Here is a 12,121-nt window from a genome sequence, read left to right as displayed (position 1 = left end):
TCGGATTTACATTTAGAAGTAATAAATAATTATTTTATTTTTCATTTAGTTCTAAACAGAACAATAAGTGTTCAATAAACAGGAATAGTGCCATTATCTCAAATTTCCCAGATGCAGTAACACTTTCAAAAGATGCATAATGAGAAAGTCATGCAACTCTATCATAAAACATATTTTGATTTAATTGGTTTGAAAAAAAAATCTGAAATTATTTTAGGTATGGGTTGATGCTGGAACACAAATATTTTTCTCATATTCTATATCTATTGGAGCACTCACGGCCCTGGGAAGTTATAATAAGTTTAAAGATAACTCGTACAGGTAATAATATTTTATCAGAGGTAATGGTCGTTATGGTTGAGCCCATTTACTGTTTTACTGTTATATTACTAACATTTTAGATAGATACTAAATTTTTTATATGAAAACGCTTTATAAAAATACGCAAGCGTATATAACATTGTCATGTGAAACATCATATTTTATTCATATGATGAAGAAGCATGATTTGAATATCTAGTCAACAATTCGAGGATGTTTTTTGACATTTGATTCAATGACCTATATCTTTTGTAGAAATTAAGTTTGTAAACCCTTTCGGTTCTCCCCTTGGTATCTTTCCGCTTTTCATGACACACATTTTGTAGGAGTTTTTTTTAAGTAAATGATAAATATGTATGTTTTCCTAACTCTTTAATGATATAGGTTTGGATAGATGCTGGGACACAAATATTTTTCTCGTATTCTATAGCTGTTGGAGCTCTAACATGCCTCGGAAGTTATAATAAGTTCAATGCTAATTCGCACAGGTAAACTAGATGATTGATGAACACAGAATCATTGATATTCAAGATTAGACCATAGCTTTTCAGAAAAATAATAGATAAATATATATATTTGTATCTAGCATGCTATTGTTTTCCAATGGCAGGTTGAATTTTCCTTCTCTTCATCCCTCATGTTCCACCTTTTAGAATCTTCCTTTTGTATAAATTGTTCATAGTTTTCGCCCTTCATATGGCATGTTCCTTGCCCTATGTATGCATGATTTCTTGCCCTGAATTTGCATGAAATAATTAAATGTGAACGTTAAGCATTTAGCATACAATTCATTCGCACTCAGCTTTCCAATGCATAAGCACGGCACATAACATATTTTATCATATTTCTTACACTTATTGTTTATTGGCTGATTCGGAATGTATTTTCAAATATGAATCAAATTCAGACTCGTAAAGTAATTTAGGTATACGTATAGAAAGAGTATAAGTAAAGCTACATACTAACGCCACAGTACTCAAATTGCATCCATTTAGAAAAAAAAAAACAGCAGCGGAAATCTTACAACTTTTCTAAGAGACTGAACATTTTGTATTTTGATGATTTGACATTATTCATGTCTTTCAACATAGCTAAAATATATTTAGATATGCAAAACGGTTCACATTTTTATTCAGTTGAAGTATTCACTGGGAAAAGTAAAATCATCCAAAATGTCGCCATGCGACGTCCACAAAAGTCTTTTGTTAAAAATGGGTAATTAAAATATGTTACAGGCAACCCATGCATTTCTTTAAAAATGAATGGAAAGCATAAATAGAGTCAAAATGATCTAAATATTTGGAGAAATAAAATAAAACATCGGATATTAGACTAATACGGATGTGAAGTTACGCATGGATGTTATTTGGGTACTCCTGAGAATGGAAAGTTAAAAAATCTGTAAAGAAAAGGTGCAATTTGGATTCCCTCACGTTTTATTTGGTAGGTTTGCCTACAAAATTCGTTTAGATTTGCATAAAAACTGACCATTCTTATACATTTTGCTTAAGTAGTTAAGTTAAATTAAATTGTCTTTGATCTTTCGTGGATAATTGTCCTATTTCTACTACATATATACCACATTTTGAATTGTTCATTTTGAAACTCCGCCTACTAATATGACATTGTCTTCAAGTATCAGTTATGTACAAGCTAGTAAATTTGGCAAGCATTTAGCCTACTTAAGTTGAATGTTCTATTGTTAGGTTAGCTCTGTAATTGGGATAAGACAGCAATACATGTACACATATAGTAGTTATTTATTAGTAATGTAGACATGACGTATTTAAATCCATCTTTATTGATTAATTTGTTAGTCATTGTTTTCAGATAAAATTAAGAATATTTCATGAAGGTTATCTGTATGCGACTTTCAACCATTCAATAATGAAACTTAATTCAAATTAAAAATGTGTAACTGATCACTATTAAAGACAAAATAATAATTTACAGGAACGCGAAACATAACATTCAAAATTTTTATTCTATTTACCTTATTTTTAATTATTTTGATAATTTATTGTTACAGAGATGCCATTCTATTTGCCTGTACGAACAGTGGAACCAGTATTTTTGCAGGTTTTATCATCTTTACAATTCTTGGCAACATGGCGTATGAACAAGGTGTTACTGTGGACAAGGTAGCAGAATCTGGTAGGAAATTCTAAGAATTTATGATTATTCAGTGATGCTTTAATAAAAAAAAACCAGTCAATTAACCTAGAAAAAACCTTAAGCAAGAGGTATATGTATTACTTTTAAAACGTCTTCTTGTATAGAATATTCACGCTACTTGCAGGGTCAACTTTAAAAAAAAATAAAAAATACGTACTTAAAATCAAATTATTAGATTACACTTACATTTAAATAAAAGTAAAAAGAGAGTAAGTTTATATTAACAGTGTACAAATGATCTTGCAAGAAATAAATAAATCTATATTAATCTTTGATAAAATAATCTCATTGATAAAATATAAGTTTGACTATCATGACTATCTTCTGTTTAAAAATTTCTAATTGTTTTAAAAAAAAATTGATAATGGTTTATCATCATCTGGAATGGTGTCTAGAGGTTTCTATAACGCGATCGATGACGAACAAATTGGGAATTAAACTCTCCCTCATACGTATTTTGGCCAACATGAGTAACTGTTAAATGAAGTCAATATTTTTAAATGTTTCAGCCTTTACAATCAGCTATTTACATTTAATTTTATATTTTTAAAAGTATTTGGCAAAGTTTTGTCATGTTTTAAGAATTATTTATAATAAGTACTGGGGTTGGCTTAGATTTTTGGTTATCTTTAATGCCTCATTTAAGGGCATTATGTTTTCTGGTCTGTGCGTCCGTTCGTTCGTCCGTCTGTTCGTTCGTCCGTCTGTCCCGCTTCAGGTTAAAGTTTTTGGTCGAGGTAGTTTTTAATGAAGTTAAAGTCCAAAGAACTTGAAACTTTGTACACATGTTCCCTATAATATGATCTTTCTAATTTTAATGCCAAATTAGAGATTTCCCCCCATTTTCACGGTCCACTGAACATGGAAAATGATTGTGCTGATGGGGCATCCTTGTACTAGGGACACATTCTTGTTATGACTGCTTTAACTGTTATGTTTAATATTTTTGGTGTGTTTTGCTTTAATCTTAGTGTTTAAGATAACTAATGGAACTTGCTAGTAACCTCCGATTTTTGACTTTGAAAATCATTGTAAAGTGGAACGCGTAATACAGAAAAGACAAAATTTGTCTTTATAAACTACAGAATATAGGACTACTAAATCAATTTAGCACTGCTGACTGTTATATTCTTGTAGTAACATGAATTGAACTTTACAATTGTCAATATAATGGAATTTTATACGGCTGACATACAAATGAGAGGTTTAGCTAGCTATAAAACCAGTCTAAATCAACTATGTTCTACGTAAGAAAATGCCTGTACCAAGTCAGGAAAATGACAGTTGTTGTCAATTAGTTTGATGTGTTTGAGCATATGATTTTGCCATTTGATTTGGGATTTTTTAAATTATCCTCGGAGTTCAGTTTTTTTGTGATTTTACTTTTTACAGGACCTGGACTTGCATTCATAGCATACCCAAAAGCCGTGACAAAATTACCTGGAGCGCCAATTTGGTCATGTATCTTTTTTCTCATGGTAATACTGTTGGGACTTGATAGCCAGGTAAACATTGTCTAAATTTAATTTATTTTATAATAAATTTCTTCTGTAATGTTCAGATACATATATTTTAAATTTAAAAAAAAATCTTTATCAATGTTGAGTTTTTAACTATGACATTGTCCATTTTGCACTAACAATTGAGACAAGTGTTATCGTTTATGACCATAATTGAATCAAGATGAATCAAGAGGGTTAGTTATATTTGCCTCTATCATACGAGAATTGACCCGAAACCTGGATGAAATAGTACCACAGAAACACAACAAATAGAAGAAAAAAAAAACATCCGTAAGCGCGAGTTTCTTTTTTGGGCATACATTATAGACCCAAATGAATGTTTCCAATTACATCTCGTAGGGAGAAAAGAAATATAATTGATGTAACAATTGAGCGAGGCATAACAGTTATAGTTCGGCATTAATTGAAGTTTAACCAGTATATACAAAATGAAGATACATATATATGAATATATTAATATATTTAATTATTAGTTTGTTGGTGTGGAAGGTGTCGTCACTGCTGTTGTGGACCAATGGCCAGGCTATCTAAGGAAAGGATATAGAAGAGAGGTTTTCATTGGTTGTATTTGTATACTAAACTTCTTCGTTGGAATTCCCATGGTGATGAATGTATGTACATTTTCATTGTTATAAACCTCTCCTTCCACTGACAATAACAAAAACTTTTTCAAATTCTCTAATGTTATATATAGTTAATCTCAATATTCCGAAAAATAAATCATCCATATTGAGTTCAATTTATTAAGAACCGTTTTGGGCTTTATTGTTGATTCCTCGTTCACTACAGACCCCAAAATTAATATGAAAAAAAAGTTTGTAGAATTTTGGAATTTGTTTTGCTAAATTTCAATCGATATGTAATTGTTTTTGGTAACACGATGGAACATTGAGCAGTTATCAATTATTTGAGCAATATATTTCTAAGAATCATTATGATTTTTGTTCTACATTTATAATCAAAGTCAGCCACAAAAGTAATCCTTTGTTTTTACTCTTTTCAGGGCGGAATGTATGTTTTCCAATTGTTTGATTATTATTCAGGAAGTCGAATCATTCTTTTTGTTGGCGCCTTTGAGTGCATTGCAATTGCATGGATATATGGTAAATAATTTCTTTGTTGTATCAGAATTGGTAACGTATTCAAATTTAATTCACATTTTATATATATATATGTATTTATATAAATTAAAATTTTCACTTGAGATCATTCAGAAATGTTTAAGAAATTTATTTACATCCTGTCTCAGACTTTCTGTCTTGTACTATCATCTCATGAAAGTTAAATTTCATAACTTAACTATACAAATGCTTGAATATCATTTTAAATCAGGGAAAATTGGTAAATAATCCAGTAATAAAAACCTTGAGTGAATCTTCCGAATACATTTGGCGTCGTTTGTTTAATTGGTCAGGACCGATGTTAGAATCACAATGACCATTACAGAGATTGATTCAAGAGGGACGAAAGATACCAGAGGGAGAATCCAACTCATAGATAGAAAATAAACTGACAACGCAATGGCTAAAAATAAAAAGACATCCAGACAAATAATAGTACAGAAGACACAACATAGAAAACTAAAGACTAAGCAACACGAACCCCACTAAAATCTTGGGGTGATCTCATGTGCTCCGGAAGGGTAAGCAGATCCTGCTCCACATGTGGCACCCGTCGTGTTGCTTATGTTATTACAAATCCGGTAAATAGTCTAATTCAAAATATATATTGATGACGTGTATTTTATTGAACCATTATTCATCATTATACATATAAATTTGGAATCTAATTTGAATTTTCATTGTATTTCAGGAATTCAACGTTTCTATGATAACATTCAAATGATGTTAGGCTTTAAAATTAATCCATATATGATGATCTGTTGGACCGGTATGGCACCAGCTTTCTGTATGGTAATAAAATAACCGTTTTTAAACAATAAGCATCCACTGCTTAAGTTAAGACTTAAAAAAAAGTGGATGATTCTATATTTTTGAATGAACCGGATGAAATTATAATTAATAATACTACAGCGAAACCTGACTAAAACGAATCCTGTATAAACCGAAAACCTGTATAAACCAAACATGTTCGTAAGCACCTGTGCGTTGTGAACCTGATAGAACCGAACATCGACCAAAACCGAACAAAATCTTAAGTACCGAAGAGGTTCGGTTCAAACAGGTTTCACTGTATTACCAAAGATTTGCGTCATGTACATTTGTATCAGAAAAGATTTTGTAACCTGCAAAATTTTAAACAAGATTTTCTATACTATCTGTGGAACAGCCATTTGATCCAAAAACATTTTGTTATCAAATTTGTATTTAAATTGACACTCTTTCGTAGTAACCGGAATGACTAAAACTCAAATTTGCTTTCTAAGATCCAAGCACGTTCATCCAAATAAACAATTTGAATTTGAAATTAAAACCTTTATATGTTATCAAGATAAATTACTGGCATTTCTCGAGTACGTGAAAGTGGATGTCATCTTATTGAAGGCAAAACTTCCGACATTTGCTGATGAACAATATTATATTACCCCGATGAGAATTGAAAAATAAATTATTTTCCACTTTTTCTGAAATGTCACGAAAACCAATCGGATTTAAAGTCTTTTTCATGACACCACTCTTTACCATGATTATACTTTGTTGAAACTCACAGCGAACAGGGGCGATCAGTTCTAGTGTTGGAGGGAGCTTTAACTAGAGCTAAAAACTGTCGACTAGTTTAACTTTCAAATAAGATTGGATAAACATGTCCAATGATTTTGTGGTGTCTTAAGAAAATGTAAGGACTTTGTTTTCGTAACTGTAGTCTTCACAGACAATTTTTTTTTTCTTTGTTTTTTTTTATGTAAATAAGGCCGTTAGTTTTCTCGTTTGAATTGTTTTACATTGTCATATCGGGGCCTTTTATAGCTGACTATGCAGTATGGGATTTGCTCATCGTTGAAGGCAGTAAGGTGACCTATAGTTGTTAATGTCTGTGTCATTTTGGTCTCTTGTGGACAGTTGTCTCATTGGTAGTCATACGACATCTTCTTTTTTATAAGTCTACACAATATTTATAATTTCATTTACGTTACCGAGTTAACTGCACGTTTCGGCAATCGATGTCTCTCCATGAATGTTCGAGGCCAAAATATCTGAAAAACCAGAACCGTATACAAACGTTGTAGAGCCGCTAAAAACAAACGGGTAAATTCAATCATATGAGTTATATCTAAGTTCATGCTTTACACTGTTTCGAATGCAATAGGAAAAAAAACTCGACAATTCTCAAAATATCCCTTTTTAATATTTATTTGAATAAAGAGTTATACCGTTTTTTGTTTAAATGTTTTTTATTTACAAAATCGCTTTTTTTATATTTTAGGCTATTTTTATTATGAGTACAATTAATTACTCAGAATTGACTTATGGTAGACCATCAGGGGACTACATTTATCCACAGTGGGCTATTGCAATCGGATGGAGTATGGCTGCTTTTGCCGCTGTCTTCATTCCTGGTATGGTACCGTTCCAGATATGGAGATATGGTCTGAAACCAAGTGTAAGTTACTATCCTTATGGCTAACATATCAATAAAATATTGCAATTTCAAATTTAATCCCCTTTTATCTATTAAATTGAAAAGGGGGGAGGCGAATTTCCTTTTGTTTTTGGAAACCTCGAAAATGTATTAATAGAAGATCGATAAATAAATTTCATAACAAAATTTTTATAAAAGTATAATAACACAACGTTAAAATATCTAGAAGAGGCTGTGGATATTAAATTTTTCACATAATTGTCAAGTGTCATAACAGTCAATGTCTCAAAAGATTAAAATTGTAATAATTCAATGAATTCTCTAAATGCTAAATCCAATCTTCATCTGTTGAAAAGAGTTATGGATAAATGAGCGAATATACCACATATGACCGTTATGCATTGCTTCCTGTCGTTAAGCAAAGAATAACTATTAAAATATATGTGATGTAATCAAGAAGTCAAGACGACAAATTGTTTTAAATCTCACATTGAAAAAATTTGCTTTAGACTTGAATTTTAGTTTATTGAAGTACCTTTTATCTAATTTTTAAAAAATACTATAAATTGTAGAAATATTTGAATTAGCTCTTGCTGCAATACAGCTTTTTAATGTGTTCATTCGGCGTAAAGCAAACACCGATCAATCAATCGATCAAAATGGATACGGGGTCTCCTGCTGAATCTTCATCTAAATTGTATCCTCTTGTACAAATTTTATTGGAAATTAAGAATTTAAAACTGTATGACTGGTTGATGTAACTGGTGGTCAATAGATATATTCTTACATTAAACACCTTCATCTAGAATAACATAATATAGTCCTTGTAAACAAATTCTCTGTTTCCTAGTTCTGTTTTACTTTTTTCGTTTTCTTCTTTTTTTAATATTAAAAGAAAACGTTTTTTGTTTGTTTATGGAAAAAAAGGATGAAATGTTAATTAAATGAATGTACATATTGTTTTACAGGAATATTACCTCTTACTAAAGCCTCAGGGATTAAAGGAGCATCAACTTAGACCACAGGACCACGGAGAAATTAATTTAGACAATTTCAGAGATAGTTCATTACGATATCGAGCTAATAATGTACCAATACATAACCTTGAAGCACAACCAAATCTTTATGAAAAGAGGGATGCTGGAAGAGAAAATCCAAGTTTTATCGGAGAACGATTGTGATCTAAAACATACCATAATGCTCAAATACCTAAATTTGTGAATATTGATTTTTATTTCTTATTCCATGTCATATCATAAATGATGACTGTATCAAATCTTGTATATATATCTAAGAAGATACAATACGCACAGTAAATATTGGGGATACACGTATAGTATATGTGATAGGGAAATTATTGAAAAGATTTATGAAACATAAAAAAACATTTTGATTTTCTTTTCATCAATTTCAGATCAGTCTTTTTAAAATAATAAGATGTACCTTTGTTATAATTTTTATATTTTACTTATAGTTGAATGAACTGCTTTGTGGTATGTGATTCCTGCTCGGTTCCTGACATTTTTTGGTAAACGCTTAAATGGAAAGTATCATTCATTGCGTGTGCTTTTAAAAGGCGGGGTCGATCTTCTCCTCTTCTGACACCGGCGTAAAAGACAGGAGACATCACCTTGTTTCCCTCACATACATTTTTAGCCAAAGCAAATTTTAAATTAGAAATGAAAATAAAAGTGGCCACTTACTCATTCATGGAATATTACGCAACAGTCTTTAGAAAAACGTTTATTAGCTTTGCACTAGGTTTCCTCTATACCTGTCAGGCTACTTCTACATTACTGCTACCTGTCCCACAAAGTCTAGCAGACAAAACATATGGTTAGATATCAATTGAACATTTAAAATTTCAAAAAAATGTAAAGAGCTGAAAATAAGTAGATATCTGAAAATATTATTACAAAAGATTTATGATATTCTCTTTTTTAATTAGATTATAACTACACAAATATACACAGTTTTAAATGTCAATCTACTTTTACCTAAATAAGAATTTGAAGAATACTTTGTTTAATCACTTCAGAATAAGCTCTTTTTATCTCTGTTTCAGTTGTAAGATCATTTTAAGTCACAACGATGCCATACTTATCAAACATTGATAAACTGTATATGTATGTGCAATATCTAAGTTATTAACATTTTATATCTATATATCGGTTTTAAAAATAGCTTGGCGTAATGTGGCAATGTTTATTCTAAACTGAACTTTTCAGGTATATCAATTTTTCACGAATTTCAACAATGATGATATTTTATACATGTATTGTTTATTCACAATCGAAATATTATACATGTGTTGAGTTTCCATGATGGAAATATCTTACATGTGTTGTCTACTTTATATCTAGTTTGTATTGTATCTTACACATATATTGTTTTAACAATGTATCTTTATTATATAAAATATATAGATCCTCTTTTTGAAAGAAAATTCTTTTTTATATATAACATACAGGTAGATCTCAAAACAAAGCACTTATCAATGCGTGCCAATCTGAAAAGGTAATTTTGGTCTTAACGTCTTCTGAAAATCACAACAATCAATTATTCAATCATGTGCTATCTAGCAGCATTCCATTTCCAGATTTATCCACTGATGTTAATTCAGTACTATTCAAACAATTAGCATCAATCAGGTCAACACAATTGAGTAGCATTTCAGACAAGTCAGTATAATCAGTTCACGTAATTCACAATAACTTAGTAGTCTAAACAAATGCTGAATTCAAGAGAATAGTGTGAACAGTACTGATCTTAATGCAGTGGATAAGTCTTAAAATTAACAGAAAGACTGTAAATAACTTAATAATCTATAATTCCAGGGGAAAATTTCATGGACTGAATTTTCGGCTCTCTCTCGACCCCATTTGCAAGTATGGTATTGAGAAACGATACCAGTCCGTCGGAAAGGAATGATAAATGACTGGCCTGTGTTAAAAGAGAGCAATATCTCTTGCGAGTAAAAGCCATCCTTGAAGATTTCGAAAAAGGGCAGGTTAATGCCGCTACAAGGCAGAACTCGCACCCGATAAGTAAAAAGGGATTGATATAAGTTGTATTAACTTGTTTTCCAATCCACTATAAATAAATACGTTTACTAAACTAAATTACTAGTAATATATTGTTCAGTCAATTTAGGTCTGTTTAAATCCAAATTTTTTAACCATGTATGCGAAATATATTTCTCCCAAGTGATACGAAATTCCTGAGATTATATTTCCTATCATGATTTCCTAGATAATGGTTGCTGCTCATAAGGCAGCTATTAAACCAAGAGTTCCAAGCGGTGAGGTGGAAATCACCCCTTCGTAATTTTACGGACACTTTTACTGGTCGGTTGACTCTTATGGAATATCCATTTCACAGATGATGATGTATATGTTTCTAATGTCGTTACTACATTGCCGTCCCCTTTTCCTGAATGTGACCAACGGAATAAGACTTGTAACCCGGATTTGTTTTTTCTCTATCAATTTATGAATTTCGAACAGCGGTATACTACTGTTGCCTTTATTTGTTACCGGGTTTGTACTAACATAAGCATCACGACGAGTGCAACATGTAGTACAGGATCTTCTTACCCTTCAGGAGCACCTAAGATAACCCTTAATTTTGGTTGTGGTTTGTGGTTTTTTTTCTATGTTGTGTTTTGTAAATGTGTTCTATTGTTTGTCTGTTGGCCATTTTCCTTTTAAGTCATTGCGTTGTCAGTTTATTTTCGACTTATGTGTTTGAATGTTCCTCTGGTATTAATTTTGTCGCCTCTATTTTACCAATGAAGTCGATCTGAAATATTTTGAAAGTAAAATTTAAAACTTCAGTTTTAGTTATTTCCTGAAATAACGATACCTTCAAATACAAATTTCAAACTAACAAGTTGAAATAAGATAACTTTAAATATTGAAAAAAAAAACATTTAACAAACTGTGTTAAACATTTGAAACCCTTCTGACAGTGCCTTTTTAACAAAAAATTTATTCAGTAAAGTTTATATATCAGATAAAAAGTGTTTACACATGGTCGACAGTCACACTAAAAGAGCACATGATTTCAGGATCGCCATCAGAGTTTGTATACAGTGACTTCACTTTGACCATTGTTTCGCCAAGAGGAAACTGACTCACACGTTTTATCCATCCAGGATCAACATCAAGATCATTAGAAAATATATCCGCTGGTAACTCAACTTTAACTTCGATAGCTCCATCTTTAACTTGAACCAAAACATCTTCAGGGCACGAAAACTTTGGACGATTTTCTGAAATCATTCAACAAAACAAATGTAAATGCATTCAAAATCGTTCTACGTAAATTCAAAAAAAAATATGGAATTTTTTTTAATGTTGTCAACGGTTAACCGGTTTACCGTCGGAAGGACCGAATATCGAATACCAAAATCGCTTACCGGTTAACCGGACTTTTTTCAATTTTAATAGATTTGATATGAATGTATATTGAAATCATCAAATAATTTTGTTCTATTTCAAAATTATCGTCGTAGTAATTAATTTGACAGATCAATTGTCCAGTGCATTGATTGCTATTGT

At 31.1% G+C, this 12,121-nt stretch overlaps 2 protein-coding genes across 5 annotated transcripts in view; one reads left to right on the top strand and one right to left on the bottom strand.

Annotated features, from left to right (window-relative positions):
* Positions 1-9,993, top strand: part of LOC143085465 (sodium- and chloride-dependent creatine transporter 1-like) — a 37,152-nt gene extending 27,159 nt beyond the window's left edge. For 3 of the 4 annotated variants that reach the window (XM_076261822.1, XM_076261821.1, XM_076261824.1), the window contains 8 exons: positions 218-321; positions 2,351-2,475; positions 3,889-4,001; positions 4,493-4,630; positions 5,023-5,122; positions 5,832-5,932; positions 7,404-7,580; positions 8,528-9,993. In XM_076261822.1, coding sequence (XP_076117937.1) covers positions 218-321; positions 2,351-2,475; positions 3,889-4,001; positions 4,493-4,630; positions 5,023-5,122; positions 5,832-5,932; positions 7,404-7,580; positions 8,528-8,740 — 1,071 coding nt within the window. In that variant the 3' untranslated portion in view covers positions 8,741-9,993. Of the gene's footprint in view, positions 1-217; positions 322-705; positions 810-2,350; positions 2,476-3,888; positions 4,002-4,492; positions 4,631-5,022; positions 5,123-5,831; positions 5,933-7,403; positions 7,581-8,527 lie in introns of all 4 variants that reach the window. The other variant, XM_076261823.1, reaches the window with a different exon arrangement.
* Positions 9,994-11,451: 1,458 nt separating this feature from the next.
* LOC143085463 (uncharacterized) overlaps positions 11,452-12,121 on the bottom strand; it is a 71,204-nt gene continuing 70,534 nt past the window's right edge. Inside the window, exon 23 of the mRNA XM_076261817.1 lies at positions 11,452-11,832. Within this exon, the coding sequence (XP_076117932.1) occupies positions 11,585-11,832 (248 nt within the window). The 3' untranslated portion in view covers positions 11,452-11,584. The remainder of the gene's footprint in view (positions 11,833-12,121) is intronic.

Source organism: Mytilus galloprovincialis, chromosome 8 (assembly GCF_965363235.1).
Source record: "Mytilus galloprovincialis chromosome 8, xbMytGall1.hap1.1, whole genome shotgun sequence".
NCBI lineage: Eukaryota > Metazoa > Mollusca > Bivalvia > Mytilida > Mytilidae > Mytilus > Mytilus galloprovincialis.
Note: the sequence above shows the minus strand (reverse complement) of the source record. Positions and strands in the feature narration are given on the sequence as shown.